This window comes from Opisthocomus hoazin, chromosome 5 (genome assembly GCF_030867145.1).
Source record: "Opisthocomus hoazin isolate bOpiHoa1 chromosome 5, bOpiHoa1.hap1, whole genome shotgun sequence".
In the NCBI taxonomy this organism is placed as follows: Eukaryota; Metazoa; Chordata; class Aves; order Opisthocomiformes; family Opisthocomidae; genus Opisthocomus; species Opisthocomus hoazin.
The window spans coordinates 31,002,521-31,029,843 of NC_134418.1; the positions used below are offsets into that span (position 1 = coordinate 31,002,521).

General features: G+C 43.3%; 3 protein-coding genes across 16 annotated transcripts in view; 2 read left to right on the forward strand and 1 right to left on the reverse strand.

Moving 5' to 3' along the window:
* Window positions 1-508, forward strand: part of WRN (WRN RecQ like helicase) — a 47,557-nt gene extending 47,049 nt beyond the window's left edge. For all 11 annotated transcript variants that reach the window (XM_075420839.1, XM_075420838.1, XM_075420843.1 and 8 more), the window contains one exon: window positions 158-508. In XM_075420839.1, coding sequence (XP_075276954.1) covers window positions 158-280 — 123 coding nt within the window. In that variant the 3' untranslated portion in view covers window positions 281-508. The remainder of the gene's footprint in view (window positions 1-157) is intronic.
* Window positions 509-603: 95 nt separating this feature from the next.
* On the forward strand, window positions 604-26,647 carry GTF2E2 (general transcription factor IIE subunit 2). Of its 2 annotated transcripts, none has more exons than XM_075420851.1 (8): window positions 604-686; window positions 1,262-1,428; window positions 12,832-12,923; window positions 13,469-13,576; window positions 15,802-15,984; window positions 16,472-16,565; window positions 24,730-24,845; window positions 25,842-26,647. In XM_075420851.1, the coding sequence occupies exons 2-8, from the start codon at window positions 1,266-1,268 to the stop codon at window positions 25,959-25,961; spliced, it is 876 nt and encodes a 291-aa protein (XP_075276966.1). In that variant the 5' UTR covers window positions 604-686; window positions 1,262-1,265; the 3' UTR covers window positions 25,962-26,647. The 2 variants fall into 2 exon arrangements, with proteins under 2 accessions (XP_075276966.1, XP_075276967.1); XM_075420852.1 differs by lacking the exon at window positions 604-686 and adding an exon at window positions 763-902.
* On the reverse strand, window positions 3,610-10,560 carry SMIM18 (small integral membrane protein 18). 3 transcript variants are annotated; one of them, XR_012764159.1, is made up of 3 exons: window positions 10,476-10,560; window positions 4,674-6,501; window positions 3,610-4,563 (listed from the first exon to the last, which is right to left on the reverse strand). XR_012764159.1 is itself a non-coding variant. In XM_075422180.1 (2 exons), exon 2 carries the CDS (start codon window positions 6,454-6,456, stop codon window positions 6,163-6,165), a length of 294 nt encoding a protein of 97 aa, XP_075278295.1. In that variant the 5' UTR covers window positions 6,457-6,501; window positions 10,476-10,560; the 3' UTR covers window positions 3,610-6,162. The 3 variants fall into 3 exon arrangements, 2 of the variants coding, with proteins under 2 accessions (XP_075278295.1, XP_075278296.1); XM_075422180.1 differs by having other exon boundaries at window positions 3,610-6,501; XM_075422181.1 differs by having other exon boundaries at window positions 3,610-6,501; window positions 10,472-10,555.
* Window positions 26,648-27,323: the final 676 nt, after the last annotated feature.

Here is a 27,323-nt window from a genome sequence, read left to right on the forward strand (position 1 = left end):
TTAAGGGAGACAAGCCTTCCACAAATCATGCAGACAGTTTGTGTCTCGTGATAAGCCTGACACTCCATGATCTCCCATGATCGTCTGGGGTGGAGCTGTGTAAGTTAGTCACTGTAAGTCTCTGCTGGTTTTCAACACACTCTTTTTCTCCTGCCAGAGCTCGCATCCGCCTTGCAAGAGGAAGGTGCCGGAATGGTTTGGAACCTCACCCGTGACTGTCCTACCTATAACCCGGACGAAGAAACCCAAAGCGGACACCAGAAAAGGGATTTTTAATTGACTGCACGAGCGAGGACGAGGGCCTGCTTCTACCTTCTACCTTCCCCCCAGCTCTGCGGAGCGTTTGCCGTGCAGAGCGCTGCTGCCCCGCCGTCCTGGGCCTGCGCTTTGCTCTTCCCTCATCTGCCTGGCTCTTCTCCCAGCTCGCTTCTCGAGGGGCTCGCTTTTTTCACTGTGTGAAAAGTGCTATTATTAAAAAAACAAACACATCCCCCACCCCCTCCGCGAGTCGCCCGGTCTGTGCTGCCGAGGGGCCTCAGGCGCCTCCCCTCATGGCCGCCGGGTTACCGAGCCCGCCGCTTCCGGGGCGGGGCGCGGCGGCGGCGCGGGGGCTGCCGGGAAGGCGGCATGGCCCAATAGGCGGTGGGCGGTGGCGCTCGGCCTGCGGATCGTGCTCCGGCGGGCGGGTGAGCGAGGGAGCGCGCGGGGCGTCCCGGGGCCGTGAGGTGCGGGCGGGGCGGCGGCGGACGGGCCCGGCTCCTCAGCGAGGGCTCCGGCAGGGTGGGGTCGGAGGGGCGGCCTCCCCAGGCCCCTGCCCGCCGTCGGCGCTTCGCCCTCTCCCCGGTAAACGGGGCAGGGAGGGGCGGGTGGTCGCCTTGCTGCCGAAGTTTCCCCTCGTGTCGGTGAGTTTAAAGTTCCCCGTTGCCTTCGAGCCGGGCGTTTGGTCCCGGCGGGCGCCGGAACGGGGTGTTGGGGCAGCAGCGTGCCCGGCGCTCTGCCAGGCGACCCCGAGCTGGGGGGCTGCTTCGGAAAGCCACGTTGTCTGCCTGCAGAGCCTTCCCCGGGGTCGGGGTTGCCTGCTGACATTTTAAATCCCCAGGCACCTCAGTTTCTTGGAGTCTGTGCTTTGACAAGATCTGTCTAGGAAGAGAAGGATGCAAACAAGAAATAAAAAACTTCATAAGCAGATACCTCCGCTCTCAGTTATTTTGCTGACCCTAGCATCGGTTTCTTGCCTTTTTCCTCCTACTCCTCGTAACAGAATTATGGATCCAAGCTTACTGAGAGAGCGAGAGCTGTTCAAAAAGCGTGCCCTCTCCACACCAGCAGTAGAAAAACGTCCAGCGCCATCTTCTGACTCCTCTTCTTCAAAAAAGAAGAAAGCAAAGGTAGAACAAGGTGGCTCCTCAAGCTCAAAACAGAACACAGGTTGGTGAAAGTCTCCTGTTCAACAGTGGTTTGGTGTTTTCCACTGTCTGCCTCTAAGCTATGGTTTATTAATATGGATCAGTCTGCTTGTGAATTTTGCTAGTGGCTGTTGTCATTCTTTTGCTTAAATTGTCACTTTTTATGAAGAAATTCACTTACGCAATGGAAAAAAACACTTTTGCTACCACTTGTACATGTCAGGCCTCATTCCGTGACTTGTTTGCTGTTACTCAGTTGGAGGAATCGCAAGTGCTAAAATAATATTTCCTATGAAGCTGAGCTTTGGTTTGTGGATTTCAGGGCTTGTTGGACCCACAGGGCAACCAGGAACGGTGCTCTTATTCTTTTTCGCTGCTCTGTCTTTCTGCCAAGAGAGGGCCTAAACTGAATTTTGTTAACTGTAAGTCGTAGGCTGCCCATCCAAGAGATGGATTTAGCAACTTATGCCTTGTCTGGCTAGCGTATGGTGATTAGCGATCGTTCTTGTTTTACCTGGGAGGTAGTCTTTGTGCATGAACACCAGGGCTTCTGTAGGTTTCTGTCAGCTTTGGTCAGGAGTTTTGTCGTTACCCTGGAATACACGGTGGTGCTGATGATGCACCTCTCGGTGTCAAGTAAGCAGTTAATAAAACAGCACCGAAACAGTGGGAGCAAATTAGAAGTGTGGCACCTGGAGCAGCAGGGAGACGGTTTGTGTGCACACAGCGGTGTGCTCGCTGTTCACTTCCACCGTGCGAGGTGCATAAGTTGGGGGACCTTTTCGGTTCTCTGAAAGCACTGACAGTTTTTGGATGCACTCTGAAGGTCGAGTCAAATGTTAAGGGTCACTAAAACACAAAGTACCTTGTTGTGCAAACTCACTGCATGCTTGTATTTTGAATACCGTGTGTGGCTTTCTTCTAAACTCCAAAAGAAACAATAGAGCCAAAACCAACAGAGAAGAACGTCAAGGACGATGGGAGGAGTGGAGCATTTTCTGTCTGAGGGGAAGAGTAGGTAGTTTGCTTATGTATCTCCAGCTTCAGAGGGCACTAAACAAAGTTGTCAGCCAGACAGTTTAAAATAAATCAAGGGAGACCAGATTTCCATCAGTCCTTTTGCCACGCTCTCCTCTCCAAATAAAATATAATTCTACATGAAATATCCTAGACTGCCTATCCTGAGTGAGAGCGGTTTGCTGGGAAAGAAGGATGTGGAGGCAGGAAGAGGGCAGACAGTTCAAATGTGAGTCTGATCTGGAGGATTTGAGTAGATACGTGGCCAAGCAGCAGAGCAGGTAAGTTGTATTTTCTTTTCTGTGATTTTCTGCGCTGGGTATTTCTTTAAGTGCTTTTGCAGTTGTCAGATGATTATCTTACACAAATAGGAACGTGTGGCTGTGAGGAAATACGTTTTATCTTTTACACTGCTGGCTTTATTCCAGACAGTATCGGAAAGGTTTCAGGGTTTCTGTAACAGTTTTATGCAGAATGAGTTCAGCCTGCTTTCATTTTCCCCTGGAGGGTATTTACTAACTACTGCAGAAGCAGCAAGGTAGGAAGGAAGGAAAATAATGGAGAGCGAGTAGAGTAACTTTCTCTCTTTTGCTTTTAGGAACTGGCTCAGAGCAAGTGTTCAGGCTGGCAAGCGTCTGAATGGGTTAAGCAGCCACAAGCAGCACAAGTTGCCCTGTGATGCTGCAGAGTAAAAAAACCCACTTTTTATTTGAATCGCCAGATTGTTAGGGGCCTGTCGGGATATGCGTGTGTCAGAGATGGGTCTTGGGGAGGTGGAGTGAAAACCTGATGTTGAAGAATCCCTGTCCCACCCCTCCCCAGAGAAATTAAAATTAAGATAATCAGTCCTGGTTTTGTTGTGTAGTGACCACAAAGACAATAAATAATGTCACAGTGATGATGTGTTGGCATTGATAATCCCTGGGTGGGGATTATGACTTGGAGAACCTGCCCTTGTCACTTTTTTGAGGAGAGGCATTGATATCATGCTAATCTTCAGATAATTGCATAGCTAAATCTGGCCTGTATGTGAAGATTTGTTGTAAGCTTTCCAGGGAGAATAGTCACTACTATAATTATTTGAAATCATTATTCAAGCAAGTTATTTGAAAAAAAGTTGAAAACTGCCTTGTGTGCTCGGTTCAGAATAGTAACTGGAAAACAAAGGAAATAGGTTGTATCTGTTTATTTCTTTTTATTGATCAATAGTAAGTGGTGGCTTAGATCTTCGTCTTTATCTTAAGACCTTTAGTGATCTTAGCCAACAGTAACCAAGAGCTGAAGTCTCCAGGAGCTGTTTCACGACTTAGTCTGCATGTGGGGAAGAATCGTCCTGAGGCCCTAGGGCGGTGCAAGGGAGGTCTTTGTCTTCTGTCCCGTGTGCAGACACCCAGCCCCCTGTATAGATCTGTGAAATAAGTAGCTGAAAGGAGTCCCAAGATTTTTCATTGTGTGTGCTTCTCGGGAAGGCATAAGAACACGAAGCCAGCGTAGCAGAGGCTAGGCATGCTACTTCTGCACACTGCCTTCTTGTGTGCAGCGATGATGAGTGTTTTGTAGGAACTCTGCAAGTGGCCAGCAGTCCCCTGGCTGTTTGGAGTGTTTGCTGTCAGGAAAGAGGCATGTTAATTAACTCACTGCATTCCAACAGCTGTTCCTGCCTCTCTCGAGCAGGACACCGGTTTTTCAGAGCTGACGCTGTCAAACGCAGCAGAAGGTAGTGAGGCATCTACCCAGGGTCCCTGACAGCGGAAGGCATTATTGTCGCTAACGTTGTCTCCATCGTATGCCTTGGTGTGAATCCTAAGTTATCTTGTACTTGGGGCCTCAGCTTCCATTAATTGTGCTTATAGTTTGATTTTTAGCTAAAAGCATTCGCTGCACGTGGGGACTGGTACTGGCGAAACTTCACCGTAACGAGTGTGTCTGAGATGAATGCTCGCAGCGGTAGTTGTGTCATTTTGTGATTGCAAATGGGAGATTGCTTCTCCAAGTGAATCACTGGACTAGCTGTGCTGGTTAGTAGTGGCCTGAGTGTCTTGTGACTCCATCTCACCAACCAGGAAGAGCACGAGTCAAATTAGCAAGTCTTTTGTTGTGTCCAGATCTTCTGGAGCTTAGGCATAATGAACCTGATAGACTTTATATATTAAAAAAAAAAAAAAGAGAGAGAGATTAATTATAGGCACTGGCCATAGGACAAAGGTATTTCTGACATGGATAGACTGTGAGATCGGTGCTGTAGCTTACTTGTCCATTTGGCCATTAGGTGGGTTTTCTTCCCTAATGACAGGAATGCTGTTTGGGTTTTATACAGTTAAACGTCTTGTCCCACACGTAGCTTTGGTCTGGGATGTTTCTCGCTGGCCTGCTTCGCTATGGGTTCAGGAGTGTGAAAGACTTACCAGGCAGTACTGACGGCCACACTGTTGGATGCCATTATTACAGTTGTAATTTGTAACTGCAAAACTTTTATGGAAAACTATAGATGCAATGTAGCTACAGAAGAAAAATAATCTGGTGAGCCAGAGGTCTGAGTGTTACATGGCCAGTTCATGAGAAAGGTATGAGTGTGGACTCTGGGATGCATTGGCAGGCTGATGAACCAAGCTGAGATTCTCTTGTGCAACATGAAGTCACTTCTCACTGTGCGTCCATCCTGCCAGCTCTAGCGCAAGGCTTATCCCGGTATGGCCTGCTTTGTGAAGCGTGTCGACACCTGAAAGCTGCGTGCAGGCTGGGCAAAATTCGTGTCATCGGTGTGGGAGGTCCGCGACCCATCTGCCTGTGTTCCTTGGGAAGAACCCGGTCAGTTCCAGTTCAGCTTTGAAAAGTTTGGATAGGGATGGTACATCCAGCACGTCTTACTCCCTGTAGTGTTGTGGTTGCCGTAAAGGCGGGAGCGTTTGGGCGGAAAAATGTCACTGTTTCTTCTAGACCATAGTACCACTACAGTATATTTTTGTGGAAATAGTCAGATATTCGAAAGGTAGTGCAGTAGTCGCATCTCAACACCCAGAAGCTGTTAAAACAGGTTGAATATGAAGTAAGGGGAGAGCAGTTCTCTGGAACTGGAGAAGGGGAGGGAGAAAGGGTCAAATTGTACCACAGGAGGTTAGAAAAGACCATTTTTAGGGATACATTTCATGTTGGCTGACTTTTTCTCCCACCACCTTCTCTTCTAAAAGCAAGAAGCTTGTGATAAGGAGAGCTGCCGAAGGCAAGAATTCGCACAAGCCTCTCCTGTCTCGTGAGATCTCTCGCCATTCCACTCTTCTATCTCGTATCTTTTTTCTGACTCCTTGTATGGCTTTCCTGTCTCTGTGTGGTTGACTTCAGTGGGAGGACAGTGTTGTGTCTTTGCACTATGTATGATCAGATTGTGGAGCACTTTTATAAACGTTTTCTCTAGTTAAGCAACATAGTTTTATGCATGTTAGGCAACATTTGTTCACTCAGATGACAAAGATCTATGCTAGTAACTCAATATAAACAACAAAAGTTCATTTAAAACCAAAAATCTTTTCTTCCCCCATAACATTGCAACAGGTCATCTTTCTGCTAAGCACTCAGAAAGCCTTTGCCAATTATTCAGGTTCACATCCAGAGACAAAATGATAACTGTTGCTGTTGTATTTAAGTCCAAAATAATAAAAGCATGTGACTTGCTTATTCGTAAGGTACAAGAGGCTTCATTCAAGGTGTTAAGCGTTCTTCAAGTTCTGATGCTCAGTCTTTCCTACACCACCTCTGTTTCATGCTTTCTGAAGCTGTTCATCATGGCTCTAACAGGATTGGGTTCATTCTCCAAGTCTTTCACCGTTTTATTTTTCACACAGCAGCAACAGTCTAGCAGTTCGTAGAGGAAAGCCAACACCACCAGAGAAACTACAGTAAAGATGAATATGATCAGAATAATAAAGCAGGCAGTGTTCCAGTTATCATGGAAAGGGTAAATTTTTTGCACTTGAAAGCCCAGATACTGAGAAACAGATGTAGTCTCATTCCAGTGAGTGGTGTTGAGGGTTGCCATTCTTGAAGAGTTGTGTTAGCTTGTTCACAGTCACAAATTTGGGGGCTGAAACAGAAAAACAAAGCTGTTGAGGACTCTCTTGATCCAAGAACATGCTGGGATTTTTTATCCCAAACTGTAAGAACTTAAGCTCAGACTTAAGTGCTCACACCTCTTACAAATGTGGATTGTTGCATAGACGTGTTTGCTCACAGAACTCAAACTCCAAATGTACAACTTTGTGATTTATCTGGAACGTTTATTTCGATGATGACTGGTCCACGCATGCATCGTGTAATGTAAGTTATTCTGGAATGAGCAAGCTTTCCTTCTTTTTTCAAGTATATGCAAAGACGAAAAGGTTACAAACATAACTTTCGAGGTAGGCGGTGGTTTCAGCAACCTGTCCATCACTAGTCTTGAGGTTGATACTTGCATGGTGTGAAAGCCCTCAGCGCTCTTTTGGCATTGTTAGAAAAACAGGAGGTCCCTGTACCACCCTCCCATACCTGAGTGACGAGAAGAACTTAGTACATGTTAATGTCATTGGAGTTTGCTGGTTTGGGTTTTCTTTCCTCCTATTCGGGAGAAAGAAAGAAATCACTCTTTAAAAAAAGGAAAGTGTAAATCGTAACTATTTTGGAGGATGTTTCCATGGAACGGAATTGAACCAAACTAATAGATAACAAGGAAAACCCAACCCTTGCTGAGGAGTTCCCATTTCTTATTTTCAACTGCATTCCCTGCTTAACTGCTAGGAAAGGAATGTCGTCTTTGGTCCAGTACAGTCTGTCTGTACCCAACAGAGGAAAAGACTGCTTTGTGGTGCGGGGGAGGGATGAAACAAGAAGTTGGCTTCAGCAAATCTGCATTTGGCACGAATGGTATTGTTGCTGAGATGTACTGCTTTGGAAAGGCCGTTGCTTAAAAGTGTGAAAGTAGGCTGTGCCTCAGTGATTTCTGTGGTATATCTAGAACAAAAAAGCAGTTTTGCCTGTCTCTGAATTTCTCTGTGAATTATGTATAAGTAGGCAGATGAGGTGTTAGGCAATAACATCTTCACAGTTACGCGTCTCTCTTTCCCCCTGGTTTCCTTCTTTTCCTGACTTTGCTTCCCAAAACTGAGGCAACTTCTGGTACTTTTGGTATATAGTCTAATGTAATAAAAAATGTCCACGGAGCCACAGTAACTTGTGGTTACCTGTCATAGTGTTCTGCAGGATGCCGTAATAACCTTTGAATCCTTCAGGCAATTTACTACTGGGTGTGGGAGAAGGAGATTGAGTTAGATCTCCATATTCCCTTGAGGAAATTGCAAGGAGGCTTTAGGTGAAACACGGTGGTGAGCAGCACTAATGGGCTAGCCAGTGCCTTTGCATGTAAGCCTGCCTGCGAGCCGGCTAATGGGCAGCTCACAAAGTGCGCTTTTGTCTGCTGGGGTGCCCCAGAAAGCGTGAGATTATGGAAGGGGAAAAGGGTGCCAAAATGGTAACTTTGTAGAAACCTGGAGTCTTATTTCCATGCCACAATGAAAGATTTTTTGCTTTGAACATAAAGCAAAAAGTGAAAACCTAGCTATGTTCATTACAAAATGGTCCTGGCTACTCACATTTAGTTTAATTTCATTCAGTAATCAAAACTACAGAACGAAGGGGTAATGCTGATGTTTTGTTCCTTAACTGTGCTCACAGGTAATGCTTTAATGAACCTTGTGTATCCAGGAATAATTCTGCAGTCAACTTGTTCAGGCAGTGAAAACTACAAAATGTCTGAATGAATGAGAAGTGACAAAAGCAAAGTATGATGGTCTCTACTAAAACAGATGATTTCAAGCACTCTAAGCACCTGTCATTCTTTTTGTGTCATTATTTAAAAAAAGGATATTGTGAAAACCAGGATGATGCCGCCAAACCAGCTTGCGATTTATGTCTTATTCTTATTTTTCGAATATTATACATTTTGTTCTTTATTATTCTGTCTTAAATGGATTTAAATTGAAGCGGAATAGCTTTGTTATTGGGAAGATACCTGGCATTAGCATTTGATACAGACGTTTATTGGAGCAGTTGCAGTAACTTACTGTTTCCTCTGTTAAATCTAACTGAATACACAGATTTGTAATTGAATATACAGAGTACGACTGAGATGGATAGGATTAATTAAACTGTTTTGGTTTGGTTTGGTTTTTTTTACTTAAACAAAAGTTTACAGAGGAAATCCAAGCTGAAAATACTCCTGAGTTGAGTTGGGTCCTGGCTTTGAGAGCGTGGCCTGGTATGGTCACGGTATAGGGAGGAAACTCAGCTGACCTGTTTTATGGGGCTAAAAATGAGGAGGGTTTTCGAAGGGGTGGTCTGAAGAATTATCTAAACATCTGTGAGAGAAAGGGGGCTGAATAAAAGGATTTGCAGTCCTCTATGAGCGGTAATTAAGCAGAATTTAAGTGTGTATTTTAAATGGCAAGAGAATATCCTTGGGAAGGAAAGGAGAGGAGTTTTGTTTTGAACTTTTTAAACAGATTGCTAAGACTGAGGATTTTGGTGGAATCTGTTACACGTAAATTTGCTGACGCTATAAACACCAGGCACAAAAATTAACTGTTTCCACTGATGCAAAATTTAGTATTTTAGTCATTGCGAAACCGATCAAGATTTGGGGCCACTGGAGAGAACTGGGGATGTTTACGTTGTGTAGCTGCGACCCTTTGCCAGCACAGCTCTCTGCCAAGGCGGTAGCTCTGTCCGCGGGAGGAGAGGAGCATCTTCGGCACGGCATGGCTCCCCAGGCAGGAGTCCCTGCCGCCCGGCTGCCGGCGCAGTGCAGCAGCCGGCTCCTTCCCACTCCACAGCCACCATTAGGGCAGCCGTTCGCACAGCGTAGAGAAGCTCCTCTTTACGCAGGGAGGTGGAATTTAATGCCCATGCCGGAGGTGGTTCGTGCTTCTCGAGGATGATGATGATCCCCTTAGATTTGACTGAGGCGAGGCAGATAAATATCAGCTACTCATTGCTGTAATTATTAAAATACAAGACTGAAGTAGCTGTTGCTGAGCCTTCAGAGTTAACACAGCACTAATAAGGTTATCGTCTTTGAGAGCTGTCAAAAATGGTCTGGTTTCATGCAGTTTTACTTATTTTATAACAGCACAATTTAAATTCATTTTGTAAGCCAGTCTGATTTGAATGCAATTCAGCTGTTGTATGTATCCAAAGTGCAGTGTGTTAAATATTTAATGAATTGGCTTCTGTAATATCTGTATTAGGTTTTAATTTAAAAGTATCATTATCTTTAGACGCTGCAGAGGAGCAGCTTTATTTGAAATCATATTCATGGAGCAGAGGGAAATGACTGGCAAAAAAATGATTTCAGTGCAGTACTGAGGAAGTCCTGTTTAAGAAACCACAGAATAAGACATCTTGGGGTAATAGCATTTACAAATCTCGGATGGATTCTAACCTGTTTGTATTGTATTAATTGCTGCTCCAATATTTACAATGATAATAATATGCAACAGGATTTTCTTCCTACCCTAACGTACCGAATTTTTAGAACAGGTTTCTGGCATATCCACAAACATAGATCTCTTTAGGCAGCTTAACTGAAACGGTTTATGGAACGCCCACTTGGGAGATAGGTTTCTTAAATTTCAGGTTTGGTTGCCTTTGTTTTAAGGAAAATCCTTTCACTGTCATTTCTATAAAAACATATAGAATCAATCACAGAAACGTGAGGCTGCAGGAAACAAGCTACCTCCCCAGTAAGCATGAAATCCATTTTGTTTACTGAATCTTGGCTTGGTGTATTAGCTTTTCTGTAAGATGGAGTGGTCATCAATTTTCCATTAGTGCACAGATGGTGAAAGTGCTTGTCTGATAGTGCAAGACAAGCTCCTCTGCATTCAGCGGAATAAAATCCTGCTAAACCTAGAGAAAAATCATTCTGATTCTAAGAAGCTTTTTACAGGCTGTAGGTTACAGGCATATTTTCTTTCAGTAATCAAGATAAACCTAAGACAATGTTATAAAATGATACACACCTACCTCTTGTCTGAAAGGATGCTGAAAGAGCGCTGTTCTGGTCCCTTTTTTTAATGCAGCCTATGGCACAGCTAAGATGGAGCTCTCCTACCATTGGCCAGAGCATGGTGCTGCTGACAACTTCCTTTATGCTCATTTGCATCAAGCCCTCAACCCCAGGAGTAAATCATTCATAAATTTGACTCTTACTGTCTTGGATAAGAAACAAACCCCTTCCCGCTCTCTTTTTTGGGATGCTCTTTTGGGCGTGATGAGCTTATTAGCGGAGAAGCGTGCTCGGAGCGCGACGGTGGCCGTGACCCCGCTTTGCTTGGCGCTGGAAAGCAGCCGGTCAAACCGTGACGTTTGAAGTGCTAATATCTGCCAATTTCCACCTTCGCTGTGTGGTTAGATTTACTTGTCATGAACTGTGGCAGGCTGTTGCCAGGCTGATTAAACAAGATAATCTTGATGCAGTTGACAGAAGAAATACCTGAAAAGTCATATTAACTATTTGTTGTACCTCTGATTTTATTTTAGTCACTTTAGACCTCTCATTACACGTACGATTTTTTTATTTATAAAATGTCCTGCATAGACATTAATTTTTAATGATAAAAGGGGACCCTGTAGGGGAAAATCCCTGTAGGCTGTATTTTCAGGGGGGAGCTGGCTTTTGTTTTTCTCCTTATTTCCCTCTTAATTTAGTAACCAGAATATAACTCCAGCTACAGAAAAACATTTTACTGATTCTTCTATGCTAATTTTAGAATTGTTGTGCTATGTAAAGCCTCTAAATATGATGTCGTGTAATAGCTTCACAATTTGACGTTTGTTCCTTCAGCAGTATGTTTTTTACTGTACTAGCACCAACTTCCGTGAAGTCTTCCCCATAATTATGGAAAGTGGATTTATTTGAAATTGGACTAAATCCAAAATTCCCACTTTGTAGTTGCCTTTTACAGTGACTTGCACATCAGCTTAGAAGTAGGTTGAGATTCAGTGGGACAGACATGAAAAAAATTCACCTGAAGCATAGTGACTTTGGAAAGTTAATTTGGAGTTTCCTGTGAAGAACTTGGCAAGGGCATCTAAATTTAAACACAGTGAATGTAGCAGACTTTCTCTAAGTCTGCTGCTTACTTGGTGGAGACGGTGGGTCTTTGTCAAACATCCTAGGTGCGTTTTCTAGGATATAAGGATCTTTTTTTTCTTTTTTGTTTCTTTTTTCACCACTACAAATGCCTGAGCCCTTCCGCTCCTCCTCATCACCACTCTCATCCATACCCTCCAGCTGCCCAGCCAAGCAAAGACTTTGCTTAGCAGCTCTGCTCAGCACCCACTGCAACCTCTCCCTCAGTCAATGTGCTTTCATCATTCTTTTCCCTTCCTCCACTGATTTTTCCACAGAAATGATAGGAGCTCAGTATCTCTTAAATACCTACTGTCCTGTTAAATGTGATTAGGAATCACCAATGGATTAAAAAACTCCTGTGGTGACAAAGAGGAAATGTTCTTTTCTTGGAGTAGCTGAAATTCTGAAAAGCCGTTGCCATTAAGTTTGAGCAACGTTGTGTTGGTAATGGGCCTGTGGATTTTGGTAGTGGTTGGTGGATATTTCTGTTTAATGTGCGGTGCTAATAGCTAAAGTTAATACAACAGCCATTAACAACCTTGCAGGTATTTTTGAAGCAAGCTTTACACAGTAGCAGACCTCACAATGCATTGAGGCAGAACCAGACTTGACAATGGAGGGGATTCTGAATTGTTGTTCCAGTGGAGCAATACATAAAGTTGAATTGCTTGGAATATATGGGGTTTTTTTAATAAACTCTCCACTAGAGCTATTTTAACAACAACAAAAAAAAAAGCCCAGCACAACAAGCACAGCCATCCTTTACCTGGTGTATAACTGTTGAATACCATTTGGGAGTAAGTGAAACTTTCTGCTCCTATCTCAGCAGCACAAAGCTATCAGCAGAGCCAGTAGTTGGGCAAAAATGCAGTGCATTATTTCCGTGTGAATTAATGTGGCGTAAATGATTATGATACATTAAGCGACAGAATTAAACAGGTATTATGGTAGTAATGCTGCAGTTGCTTGCTGTTTTCTTTAAGGGCACATCCCAATAACTGTATATTTAGGGAACTCTGCTCAGACATAGCCCAGAGTCATGTCTGCCGATGGGTAACTGTGGATCTGGATCAACACGTGTGCTAGCACAGAGTCCTCTGAGGGTGACCACTCCTGCAACATGCATTTCTGTTCATAGCTGTAGTTCTTAAAGCTTGTGGAAGTAAACTGGGAAAGAGATGGAGTGCAGAGCCAAGAGGGTGTTGCTGAGAGCATTGTTTAATTGCTTATTTTCTTCTTTTGTAGATCACAGCAATGGATCATTTAATTTGAAAGCCCTTTCAGGAGGCTCTGGCTACAAGTTTGGAGTCCTTGCTAAAATAGTGAATTATATGAAGGTACCTTTTTCTGATGTAAAATTGTGATTGTTTTTAAATACTTTAGTTATTTATTCTGCCGTGGTAGCTGAAAGATGCTGAATATTTCAAACGCTAAAGCACTTTTACTGCAAGAGTGAGAATGTCAAGAAACTGCTTGTTAAATTCAAAATGCTATCAGTAAACAAAATGGTCAGCATATTGTTCCAGTACTGAAATCCTAATTATTCCAGGTCACTTTAAAACCAGGATAATAGTTTTGATTTGCAGTGGAAACAGGAATTGCAAGATGCTGTCAGCTTCTAGGATTCATGAGCTATTTGTCAAAATAAAGTGTAGTTTGGTGCTTGACAGGTGACTGTCATCAATCTCAGCTGGTACTAATTTTTTTCCCTCGTATTCTCAACAACCCTAGGTTGAAACTCGTATGCTATGTGTACTGTATCTGTCCTGGTTTTGCAAAAGTTATTTTGTCATCACATTATACCAATTTAGTTACTTTATGATAATTGAGTCACTGAATAAAAGAAGTACAGAACTCTTATAGATCCTATTTACTTTTCCAGACTCGGCACCAGCGTGGTGATACACATCCATTAACCCTAGAAGAGATTTTGGATGAAACACAGCATTTAGATATTGGACTCAAACAGAAACAATGGCTAATGAGCGAGGTAAAGAAAACATATATTAAGATTTTAATTAGAGATAAAGAATTATCATAAACCTGAATTATACATGTTTGTTTAATTACAAACTCTATAAATATATAATCCCCGCTTTAAGAAACTACGTTGATTCACATGTCTGTCTGTCTGGTCCCCCCTCTTGTTGAGGTAACTGTGAAATGAAAGCTATTCTGACATTTTTAAGGACCTTTTACAATGGTAACACAGAGAGTATATTTTTTTCCAAGCTAATCTATTCATTACTAATTCTATATAAACAAGCTTTTTTTCTTAACGAATTTCTTTTAAAAAAAATTTAAAGCACAGAGCTCTTCCAATATCGGCGATGTTAAATTAGCTGAACCAAAGGAGTACGGCACAAAATTCATAGGCTTACAGTTCTTTGTTACTTACTGAAATGAAGAATTCTGATGTGAGATTTATGTCTGTCCTGGGTTTGGCCAGGACAGCGTTAATTTTCGCCGGACTCCAGGAAGGGGCACAGCCGGGGGGTGGGGGCTGACCCCACCTGGCCAAACAGAGCCGGGTATTCCATACCGTGTGACGTCACGCTGGGTTCGGGGGAGGGGGGGGGGGGGGGTGGGGAGGGGGGGGGGGGGTGGGGAGGGGGGGCGGCCGGCGCGGCGGGAACTCTCTCTCGGCTCCGGAGCGTGCGGCGCCTGTGCGGTCCGAGAGAGCGGGTCTGGTTTTGTCATGTTTTCTCCGTATCTGTATCGTTGTTGTTCCTGTTTCCCTCTGTTTTGCTGTTCTGTTAAACTGCCCTTATCCCGACCCACCAGTTTCTGCCTCTTTCTTTTCATTCTCCTCCGCACCCCGGCCGGGGGAGGGGCGGCCGCGTGGTGCTTTTGTTGCCGGCGGCAGCCGAAACCAAAACAATGTCTGAAATTGTGGGGTAATAGGTCTGCAAATTCCACTGCTGGAGTTTATTAGTCTCACTCTAGATGCTAGGTTTCATTCTTACAGATTCACTGTAACTTGCCACCATATTCATCTTCATGCTTAATTCATCTGAATGTCCTCATGGAATTTCAAGATTAATAAATCAGCAAAATACTATATTCGGTGTTTGTACTTGATTGGTGTACCTGGTTTTGCTCAGATCATATTTAAAATCCTCGCAACAGAGTAGTAAAGGCTGTTGAGACATGGGAAAAAAATCTCTGCGTAGTAAAACTAGGATGGTTTTAACTAATACAGCCTGTAGCATTCCTTTGCTACCAGTACTAATATTCTGGGGTACAGAAACCTCCAGTATGGCGGTGTTGGTTGTGATGGAAGCTTGACTTTGCTGAAGTCTTCCAAAAGGTAGCTCCACGTTCCATAATGAACCAGAATATCAGGATGGAATGAAAAAGCTCCTCCCAAGGAGTGTATATAAAATTATCACTGAATCGTTACTGGATGAGAAAAGGCAAACAAATACCCTGCAGTGCCAAAGTAAGTTACCTTCTCTGTTACAGATGTTTTCTCCCTCCTTTCTTCTTTCTGTGTCTCTTCTTTTTTTCCTTTCAGGGTCAGACTGGCATCTGCAGAAGAAACTAAATAGAGTTGCCCTCTGTTACAGGTGAACTTTCATTGTGGTACTGGCTGCACAGCAAAACTGATTCGGAGCATATCTTAAATCGTTTCAATTGTCCGTGAACTTGTGTTCAGCTTCTCTCTGAAGCTGGCATCATAACTAAAATCCTACTGTGCAGGAGGTCTGCTCTTCTCAATTTCTTCTACAGCTGCTGGTGCCAGTTGACAGCAGTTGGGGAAGACTGACTCCTGTTTTGTTCATCCCAGCTTAATGCCTTCGACATTCGTGACATCCGTATGACCCGAGCCTGATATGCTGAGTTGTGCGTTTGCACTTTATATTCAGCTGAAGCACACTTTTTTGCGTTCCCGCTTCTTTTTATTTTAATTCCTTTATCAAAAAGGAACACATGCAGCTTTCTGCTGTAAGAGGCTTCATGGACCTTCAAGCCCAAAGGCACTGAGTGAATGATGTTAAGCCTCCTTTGTTGCTTTGTGCTTTATTTTGTGGCAAATTATGCCTAGGCTGGTGGATCTAGGATCGAAGGATTCAAAATCCGTTTCAAACTCAAACCTCCAAATTGGCAGCTGTAACGTGTGCCTGATGTGCTCTAGCTGCTCAAAAGCACGCTAGAAAAAAAGTACTAGCATGTGCTCTTTTTCAAGGTTTAAAATTTGTGTCCGTGTTACAGGCTCTAGTCAACAATCCGAAAATAGAAGTTGTAGATGGGAAGTATGCTTTCAAACCCAAGTACAACTTGAAAGATAAAAAGGCGCTGCTCAGGCTCTTGGACAAGCATGACCAGCGAGGGCTGGGAGGAATCCTTTTAGAAGATATTGAGGAAGGGTTACCCAATGCACAGAAAGCTATAAAGGTGAGTAGCATGTGTCTGCGATTCAGCGAAACCCATTCTGGTTAGCTTCTCAGAGGGGAGGTAGAAGCTAAGAGAGAATTTTCTCATTAGTTGTTTCTGTTCTTTTGATAACTCAAAAGCTGTTTTGGAAGATCTAATATTGTAGTTTTTTCTACATTTCACCCTTTAGTTTCACATTTGGCCTGATGTCTCAGCACAGCTGTCAAAGTTCGTTCTCACAAAAGACTCTTGATATCCCATATTCCAATTGTAGGCCTTTAATTCTGCTTTTATACCTTGATCTCAAGTCCTCTGTATCTCATCTTTGATTTATTAGCATACTTATTGTCAGCATCCACTTTGAATGCTTTCCCTTGCCAGTTACTTTGCCACTTCTCTAGTTTGTTGTGCTTTTTGTAGCACAAGATCTGGGTCTGTTGTTCAAGCTGGAATCCTTATTCTTGGAAACGAAGTGATTTTGAGTTGTTATTTTGCATTTGTTTTTGAGGCTTTAGGGGACCAGATCATCTTTGTTAATCGGCCTGATAAGAAGAAAATTCTTTTCTACAATGACAAGAGCTGTCAGTTTACTGTGGATGAAGGTAGGTGTTTGTTGTTTTTTATGTATGTTTCTGTGATAGTTGATTTGAATTCATCTTAAGCACCTGTATGTATAAGCAGTCTTCAGGTATAGCAGCCTTTTAAGGTGGTAATGAATTAGGTATATCCAGATGTCAGGAGAGAATGGTTTATATTGACATGAGGCTAACAGGACTAGCGAGTGAGTTCAGGGGTAATATCCTCTGGTTTATAACGGATACATTGCAGCATGGCACCAGGAACCCAACAATTCTCTTGAAGTGTAGAGATACAGAAGAGACTAAAAATCACCTGACTGTGACTAAAATGGCATCTGACATTTTGCTGTGTAAGGGGCAGCCAAAAAAACCTAAAAGAATGGCTCTGGGTGCAAGTTTGTTAGTTTTTTTCCAGTTCATTAATCATGTACCTTTTATTGGTGAACACAACGAGAAGCCACAAATGGAACAGAAAGAGGAAGCAACAGGGAGGAGAAGTAAGCAAAAGTCCTGAGAAGGGGTAGTTTATGACTGGGAAGAAAGTGCAGATGTGGAGTGTTGCTGCTGCCTAGAGCTGGAGTGGATTTGGGACTTCAGAAGTTCATCACGTGTTTTGTGCCTAACAAATAGTGGTAAAATCCTCTGTTGCAACGTGCCTGTTTATGCACAGGAATTAATTACACAAATCGGGGTGTGTTCCAATAATGACATTTATGCCAACATCAGATGCTATAAGTACAGAGAGGAGAAGGCAGTCTGTGTCAGAAGATCTTAAATGACTCAACAACACTGAACACTTTCTGTTGTTAACGTACTGTTCTTGTAACATGCCATGTAAAGCCCTCTTTGCATACAATGTTACATTATGGTAGGAAAAGAGGGAAGTTTTGGTAGAAACTTGAACTGCTCTACTTACAGTACCATAGGACAAACCATAAAGCTCTTTTTTTTTCTTTGGCTAGCTCAGAGAGACTCTTTATTTTCAACAGAATTAAGCAACTGGAAAAGTGTATCATTTACTTATTTGTTATGTACGGCACTTGTACTCTCAGTAATAATAGCTTTCTTCCACAAAGATAATTAAGTAGATGTGACATCTGCAGCATTTAAAAATATAAAAATTGTTTCAAAATACTAAAGTGATTCTCCTTTTTTAAACCATAATTTCTGTTACTTCTTGATAGCGGCAGTTGGAACTGTATGCGAAATGCAGAATTACAAACCTTTAGTCTGCGTTCACTGCGGAATTTGTAACTTTCCAAATGCCTAGGAATTTACTGTTACCACTGTCATCCTGTTCAGGTAGCGTCTCTTCAGTCCATCAGCCCACAGCTTTTAGAGATCCAAACATGGCCAAAACATTTAGAAATCGGTGCTACTGCAGTAACTGTTAAGACAAAGCTTTTAAGTTTTTAGCAGTTACTGGTTATATTACAGTCGCAATTGATGGACTTTTCTTGTGCATTTTTTTCCAGGTAGCTGATACCCAACCAGCCTAAAATAATTAGCAGAGGGAGGTATCTACCCTGTTGCTCATAGTTTGTAATAACTTCAGTATTAACTGTGATATCTAATAATAAAGAGCCCGTTTTGTTAAAGACGTGGGAAGAGACATCTGCCAACTGTTGGTCAGGTAGCCAGTATAAATCCAAGGCTGTTCATGTACAGTACTTTGTATTGTAGCAGACACAGCACTGATCTGTGTTTAGGAACAAGCACAGCAGGCTGTCACTATGAAAGGGGACAAATGGTTAAAAAAACCACCTCTAAAACCCCGTGGAACAAAACGTTTACCGTTGCGCTCAGTCTCCAGATGGAGGAAGGCACTTAAGCCTGGAGTCTCTGTAATGAAGGGACCGTTAGTGTGCAGTGTTTGTAGTTCAAGGTGGCTTTGCTTTCTTTCATCCGCAGGTGGCAGCATGTTCCCATCTAATCAGAAGGTGATGTTTTGTTTTGTTCTGTTCCTGGTGGTTTTGATTTTTCTTTTCATGCGGATGATGATGCTTTGTTCTGAGAGAGGGAAAGAATACTTTCTCTTTTGTGAATTTTGTGATCTGCCTGCGTATGCCACAACCCTTAAAACGTCCGTGAGTGGGTTCCCTTACTTACTGCAGCTGAAGAGGTCTTTTTTTCCAAATGTGTTATCCTGTGATAGAGAAAATCCATCCTTCCCAAGCAGTTTTGCTGTGCGATTCTTTCCAGAGCACAAGAAGCATGTCTCTTAGGGATTCATTGGCAGAATTGTCTGCGTACAGGATGAGTTACGACACGTTTCTGCATTAGCAGTGCTAGTTCAGCTTATTATCTCCAGCAATGTTAGAATGAAGTTTTCAGAAGTCTGCAAAATAAGCCTTGAAGTGTTGTCAGACTCTTTGATCTAGCAACTGATGACAGTTCAAAATATGTTTCTAGTTTAATGCTTATCCCTAGAAATAAGGGCTCTGCGCTCCTCAATGCACGATTCTGCCGTGTGATGCTCTCCAGTTTCGAACATATGTTGGCTGGGATTAATATCCTCTAAAAGTTAGGTGTCCTCTCCCATTGCTCTCTGGTCTCCATCAGTAATCAGTAGAGAAAGAGGAGCTGCCAGGGCAATTTGGAGCTTGCTGTCTAAAGTAGCGGGAGGAACTGCTTTCTGGCAGTGCCCACCTCTGCCCTTACTACAGTTGTTTTGATGCCTGAACAAGCTTTTCTTTCTCCCTGTTTGAAAATAAATCCCAATGTACTGCAGCAGTGGTGCGGTACCTATGTATCGTGATCTCAAGGGTACTGGAGAAGGTTTGTGCGGTGAGGAATGGCTTTTGTTCTTCCTTTTATGTGATTAGCCAAGGAAGGCTCAGATTGCATGTGTTCCTTCTTGACTTCCTGACTAATTAATCTTCTGTCAGTAGTGTGTAGCTGAAAGCGTTTATAAAAGCCGGGCTAGATTTCAGGTGCTTCAGCCAAGTAAAGCACTGCCTTTTTGTGCTGGGGCTAAGCACTTTGCATGTGAACCAAGCTTTCACCCCGTGCCAGCTGAATGCTGAAAGGCCAATCTGATTGCTTAACTGTTAGAGATGGTATCTTTCACATCTGAATGCAGTATAGGAAGTATTTTAATGTGTAGAAAAATGGGTACTTAATTATACATGTTTTCAGTATTCTTCCTAAGCACCTTTGAAGAAATTTAGAGAACGGCCAAAGCTTCTTAAATTTAACAGTATAAAAATTGCTTAGGATCAGTGATGACATATGGCTCTGGCTTTGAGTTCCAGGATGGTCCAGGGGCAGCACAGACTTAATATCAAGCACCTTTTTCTTCTGGTGTAAATCTAGTACTGTGCTCCCTGGGACTGTTAGGAGGTAGGACTCCGTCTTCCCCGCTGCTTAGTTGTTTCTTCCCTTCTGCCCTGTTATTGTCTGTTCTTGTCCTGTGCTCAGATTTTGTCTCAGCTCAGTGAAGATTTTTAAGCTGTTTTTCATCTGGCGGATTTTATTACCAGCGTGATACAGCAGTTTATCTCCACAAGCCATCTCAACCTTTTTGCAACAGCAGGTGAGGCAGCCAGAAGTGCAGGATAAGCTGCGCTCAAGTCACTGCGCAGCCATTTACCCATGACTTTGTTCCCCAGATGTAAGCATTTATCGAAAGGGAGCGTGTATCATCACTCAGGGAATGTCAGTGCAAATTGTTTTCAGATATACGGCACCCCGTGATGCAGTAAAGTTGAGGTAACTGTGCAAGCTTCCCCTTTGGGTATTTCAGAGAGAGAAGATGTTTTCAAAATCTTTGTTATGCTGCCCTCTGCTTTGCTGTGTGTTAGCTACTGCTGGTCAAAGCTCATTGTTTTAAGTCTGTGCGTGCAGACATCATGATGCTGGAGATGTTAGCAGACATCTAAACTGGCCTTTCAGTTACCTTGTGGTCATCTTCTCTCCTTTCATTACTTGAAACACCATAAGTTAGCTATCCAGAGGAGCAAGGGAACAGCCTGGAAATAGTGTGGGTTCTGTCAAGCTTCTGGGTTAAAATGTTTTGGTGATAAAATTGCAAGATATTGCATATAGGATTTGTTAATAATCCAGGCAACATACCGAGCACCTGCCTCGGATATGGGGATCACAGCTTTCTGCCTCTTCTGGGGAAGATCTGCATTGGCATCAGGACTGAAAAGCTGCCCTGAAAATGCGCATGTCTCCTGCAGGATTCACAGCAGCTGCGTTGCTTTGGCCGGAAACTCTTTGGAAGTTTCTCCCCAGCGGATTTTTTCTGGGGTCTGTTTTGTCATAGCAGCCTAAGCAGCAGGAGAAATTGTCAACTTGTCTGAATGCAGCGTGCTGCGGTCAGGTGAAGCCTTACTGTCTTGACTGTTGGACAGATTTTTCCTTCCATAGCTATTATACACTTGTTCTGGCTGATCCGAATAGTTTAGTGGCTCTGATAGAAGCGTCTCCCATCTTCACCATGTTCAATGGCGTAGAGATCACCTAGCGGTTGATAGAACATGGAGAAGGAAAATTGAATGTGCTCTGTAATCGTAATGCTTACGTGCGCTACAGGAATGTGTGCATCTGAACCTGTTTTCCATGCCTGGCTGAAGCAGGCCAGCATGTGGTGAGCTTTCTGCTCCAGCAGTCCCCTTCCCACTCCTCACACCAGTGCTAAACTCCTTGTGCCCTGTCCACAGAGAAAAGAAAGACATTGTAAAAAATGGATCCTGTATATTGAAACCATCTCTAGGAAGTGCTTACTGTCACTGATGTCTGCTCTTCAGACACATCAGCTCATCACAGCATGTTTCTTTCTGTCTTCTCCCCTTCCCAGAGACCGGCCAGCCCGCTGCATCCTCCTGCGTGGCCAACCATAAGTGTGGACACTGCTCCAGAGGTGGTGGAGGACAGTAACTGGGCCGTTGCATGTCATTTCCTTCTCCCTGGCCCCTCTCACGAACTACTGCTTTTAGCAAGTGGTGACCCCCTTTGCTTGGAGCCACACAGGAAAGGCCTGGGTGACAGTATTTCAGATTCTCCTCAAAGAAGTAGGAGAAATCTCTTTCTGTCTTGGGTCAATGGTATGAATATTGAGGTGCAGAAATACCACAGCTACAAATGCAGTGGGTTGTGTCTTGAGAGCTGTAGTTATTGCCAGCTTTTCCCGTAGGTTCTCATATTTCAGAGGGGATGTCACAGTAATTCAGATAGCGTATTCCCAGGGTCTAAACTTTCACTAACTGATAGGGGCATAGTCCTTGGAGACTTCTGAATAAATCTGACAGGTAATGTGAAAATGGTTCAGTGCCAGCCAGCTGCTCTCTTTCTTCAGTTCTTGCATTTAGCTCAGTGTCTGGTGTTACACCAAATCGTTTTTGTGATGAGATGATAGATGTATCTCCTTTTAGATGGCACCCTAAATGCAAACAGCTAGTATGCACAGCTGTCTGAAGGATGGCAGGTCCGTATGCATCTCCACGTTTATCCTGTGCTTTTAGTTCTGAACTGGTTTTTTAACACGAAGTGTTTCAGGGGGAGAGACGGTGTTGTTGTGACTCCCCCCTTTCCTAGGCAATAAGGTATTTACTGTCCTACAACGAGCTTCAGCATGGGAAGAAGGTTCTCTTGCAGTTAGCGCAATCAAAGCAATAGCGCTGAAAGCAGTGTGATTTATGAAGGAATTTTTAAATGGAGTTGTTGCAGAATACTGTGTAGTGACTCTGGTGGGACCATTTAGTGGATTAAATTATCTGTATGTAAAGTCCATTTTAGCTTTGTGGTTTTGATTCTTGGTGACTGCTACATTCGCATTTCTTGGTGAAGTTTAAAAGGTGGATGTGAAGCTGTAATGATGGTATAATCGCTGCATTACAAGAAATGCAAAACACTGTGGTTAGATATTAACCGTGATCTGCACTTCTGTGCATGTTGATCCTTGAAGAGCTGACCATTTATTTTCTAGTGTTTAATTTTTCACTTCTGTTCCCCGGAAGAATGTAGACCAGTTTAACCTTAAGCATCTATCCTCAGCCTTTTCATTTTTTTCACGCCGGGGCATATTTGTCCATATATCATGAACTCTAATAAGGAGACACATCATCTGTGTTTGTAGCAGGACATTATAAATTAAAGGACACTGTCATGTAAAAGTTCAGTGTTACCAAGTCTCTCATCTGCTATTGCCTTTTTGTACGCGTGCCTGTCGTGCATCTTGGAGGACTGACCTGCATCTCTTCAGCTCCCACAGGAGTCATCTGTGCAGAGCCAAAGGCAGTATAGCACAACACAACCTCAAAGTATCTCTAACCGGGATCTGTTTAATAGTCATGCATGGATGTGCAGCCTTGTCATTTCGTGTGTGAACTGCAGAAACACATGACTTGAAATACGGTCACACGCAAAGTGCGATACTGCATTTTCACACCCGTTGTCTGATTTGTCTTTCCAGGCAGCACCGGGTCTCGGTGTCCAGCTGAGTCCAACTTGGGTGTTCAGGGCGGGAAGGGGGCATGACCAGAAAGGAAATATCTTGAAAGAGAATGTTCTGCTCAGTCCGGAGGATGCGATAGGACCCTTGCGCAGGCTTCTGCTGTTAACATTTAATCTGAGTGCTCATTGCTGAGAAATCTCTCTTGCATGTTCAGCTTTGATCATAACACAGCCTTCTCCACCTGCCGCGACGGGATGAGGTGAGAGATGATCTGTGATAGCAGGCGCTGCGAGTTGTGCCGAAAGCCTGGAATCACACTCAAAATGGATGAGCAGACGGAGAATGGCTTGACTACGGTGTCAGTCCTTGCATTAAGTTATCTGAAAACTGCAGTCTCAGTGATCCCGCTGTGCTGTATAGCCTGTATGAGAATCAAGCTGAGCGCTATCTCCGTGTAGGCAAAAGTGGTGTTTTGACAGGATTTAGCTCTCTTCAAAAACACTGCATTACCAAAAATGAACATTGTTGTTCTTCACTAGTGAAATTCCTTTCTTTTGTTTCCTGGAAAGCTTGAACAGCCCCTTACTGTTGGCAATGGGGAGAAAAGAAAGACCTGAGACTTTAAAGCATGTACTTTCATAGAAAAACAAGATGCATTAGGAAGGGAACTGGTCCAAGTGCAGGAACCAAGTCTGTTACATATGCCCTTTGTACAGTGCCATTTTGTTTCAGCATGCCTAGAGCCTGTGTATCTCTGACAGACCATCACTGGAGCGTTTCATCCCCTGCTGCATAGGACAGCTTCTTAAGCATGCAGAAGTTGTGGTTGTTTTGACAACTGTATACTAAATTTATCTGGAAATAAAGGGAAAAATTTAGTCTTGCGTTGCTATGTGTGCCTTGTGTTTTATTTATAGCTTGTTAGCCAAACCTGCTGACAGGATATATCTAACTTACTGCCTGGGGAATGAAGGGAGGTAGGATTGTACCAGCCGCTGCCTGGAGAAGGCATTCCAGAGGCTCTGTGAAACTTTACATGAGGCAGAAAGTGTGCAGGCAGATGGCAGCTGCTCTAATTAAGACTTACTGTCTCTGTCTTTTTTCATGCTGCTGTGGCTTTTAAGGTATCTCTCTTCTTTTTAACGCCAGAGGAATTTTAGTAATTTATTATCTGTGCAGCACGGTATGTATTATATTACAGTGATCAACAAGCTTAAACCCGCTGAAGTAAATGTCTTGAATCTTCAGTAAACTGGACTATGAGATGACAAGTCTCCCAAAACAGTGGCAGCTGAAGATGTGTAAATGAAGTTGCCATTTATGGTTAGTTATTACCCTTCACCAAGATCGTTTAACTGAGGCTTATAGAACACGTGGACGGTTTACACAGCTATAGAGATGCTAGGCAAAAAAGACTCAAATTCACATTAAAAGCAGATGTTGCCTGTGGGTGCTTCTGATGCTTGGAGTGCAGTTAGCACAGATGAGAATCAGCTCATCTTTTTCCATTAAGTGATGGGGCTGTTCTGTTGCTGTTGTTTTGTTGGTTAGGGTTTGGGGTTTTTGTTGGGTTTTTTTTGTGGAAGTGCATCCGGCATTTGGAGTGAGTAAAGGCTGTGCTAATTGATTGGGTGCCTGCTGGCAGCGACCGCTGGGTCTGTGCAGTCAGACTGACGTGCTGGAATACTTCAGTGTTTAAAATTAAGTTTGTTTGGTTCCCTTCGTGTGGGGGCTTTGCCCAGGGTTTGTTCATTGAGATATAAAACGAAGATTTGTTTGGTGTTTCAGAATTTCAGAAGCTGTGGAGGAGCATTCCCGTGGATTCAATGGATGAGGAGAAAATTGAAGAGTATCTGAAACGACAGGGTATTTCTTCCATGCAAGAAACTGGACCAAAGAAAATAGTAAGAGATACAAATTGCAGATCTTTCTAGGAGATTCCCCCTTTCTGACCTTGCAGTGTTAATTCCAAAACATGAGCCCATGCACAGCTGCTTTGTGTAGCTTGGGGAAATGTGACCAATTTTAAGAAGTTGCAAAAAAGTGCTGTAGCCAGCAGTCAGTGTTTTTATAACTTGTTTGAGCCAGTGTGATCCAAGCAGCATCAAGAAGAGGGCAAATGCCAGAAATCCCTGTGAGCTCCAAAGTGGAAGCTTCTGCTTGAAGCTGTACAGTACCTTAGGAGTAGAAGAACAGTTACTTTTTTGGGAGAAGGGTGGGGCTTTTTTAACTTTTTATTTTCTGCTAAATAGCTTTGAAATCCTGATGAGAACTATGTAGCATGCTTCCTACCACACATACACCCCGTGCTCCAAACTGGGTGCAATATGCTCGTGTTTTAGTGGGAGGCCAAAATGGCTGCAAGCTCTCCAAAGATGGTTTCTTCCTGGCTTCAAACAATATTTTTTTTACATTTATTTGTATGTTCTATACCATGTATTTTCTATTCTGCACTTCGCTTCAAACTGTCCTTTCATGAGAGCCCTTTCACACAGGACTTGTGTTTCTGCTGGTCACTGCACCAGACTCTTAACGCCTGTCGTCATGCAGGTGCTCCTCATGGATTCCTTATATGCTAAATGCGTCTTTCAGCATGCAATTGTGGATAGAATTATGGGGCATGTACATGCTTCTGTAGCTGCAAGGGACCGTTTGGAAACTTCACTTATAAACGCCAGCTCTACTACTGCGAGTGGGATACAGAGACTCTGCTCTGTCCCCAGGGTCATCTCCCTGCCTGGATTTGAATTGAATGCTGTTACTTCTTGCAAAAACAAGCAAGCACCTTCCCCACCTGCCGGCCTTTTGATAGAAGTGATGACTTGCACAGCGTCACACATCAGGTCAGATGTCGCAGCTGGAGGGCAGATCTTTTGACCACTGTCTGTTTCTTCTTGTAGGCTCCTATTCAGAGGAGGAAGAAACCTGCTTCTCAGAAGAAACGTCGATTTAAGACTCACAATGACCACTTGGCTGGAGTATTAAAAGATTACTCTGATGTCGTTCCTGCCAAACAGTGACCGGTTGAATTCTGGAGCAAACATGCGTTTTTATACAGGCTTTTTGCCACTCGGGCTCAGTGTCTGCTCGCAGAAAAGACTGACTGTATATAGTAATGTGATGTGTTTCCCCCATCCCAGCAACTGCCGAGGTGAGACAGGTCAGTTTAAGAGCAAGTATGAACTACTAAATTTAGAGTTTAATTTAATTAGCTAATGGGAAATGTGTCTTTAAGTAAGAGGTTCTCACTAGTTGCCTCCTGGCATAGGGTGATAAATGGTGCTCAGCATGTAATGCAGGAGTTCCTATTCAGTGCTTAACTCTGCTTTTACATTGCTTAATGGGTATTTACCTGGAATTACTTACAAGGGGCTTTGTAGTAGAATTGAATACAGCATTTGTTTTACCTATTCCAGGAAAACCTTTTCCTAAAATCACTGCAGGCAAGTTTCTTTCACAAATACAACCACGGTTTGTATGCTTCTTCCTTGCCATGGGACTGAGCTGTAATGAATGTCGGTGATATCTGAGGCTCAAACTCAGAAACAAACCTCTCCCGAACTCCCAGCAGGCTGCAGGATGGCGATGCAGCTGTAGCTTCCTAATGCTGCCCAGGGCAATTTCTGATCACTGTAGTGAATGCACTTGTGTTGCACAGTTCTACTCTATGGACATGAGGGAAATAAAATGACACTGTAATACTGAAGCGAATTTTTTTTTTTAAGTAATAAACTTATAGTGCTGATTTCCAGTGTTGCATCCTTAAAGAATCAGCATCTTTCGTGCTTGTTGCATTTTCCTTTTCAAGGAGGTAAAGGAATCTTTGCTGTATTTTTATCTTCTCAATGACTTATTTTTCTGGGCTAACACGGTCATCTTTTTATTGTTCTTCATTAGGGAGCGGGGAGGAACCACCTTAAATGAAAGCTCCCTGTAGATGCCTGATGTTCTGTGCAGTACAGACTAACATGGAATGTGGCTAAATTATGTCCTCTTGATAACTTATTTTTATGTACTGAACCAGAGGCAGTCAATGCTGATATTGTTTTCACGGTACTGCAGGAGAGGAGCTGTTTCTCTGCTCTTCTAGGGTTAGTATCAAAGCTCAAATAGGTGACTGTGATATCCCACCAACAGTAAACTGCTGCTGCGTGCCCGTGAGCTGCTATTTTGCTTGATGTATCAGGGGTTGAAGCAGAGGCCATCACATCTGGACATACGAACAGATTAAGAAGGCGGCTTTGTGGCTGTAGAACTGAATGAGTTTTGTCTGCTTGGGGAAGTGCAGGAGGAGAAATACACTTCTGTAAGTGTAGCATTTATCCTTCTGTGTACTACACCTGATTTTAAAGAGTGCTCTTTTGAGAAACAGACAATACTTC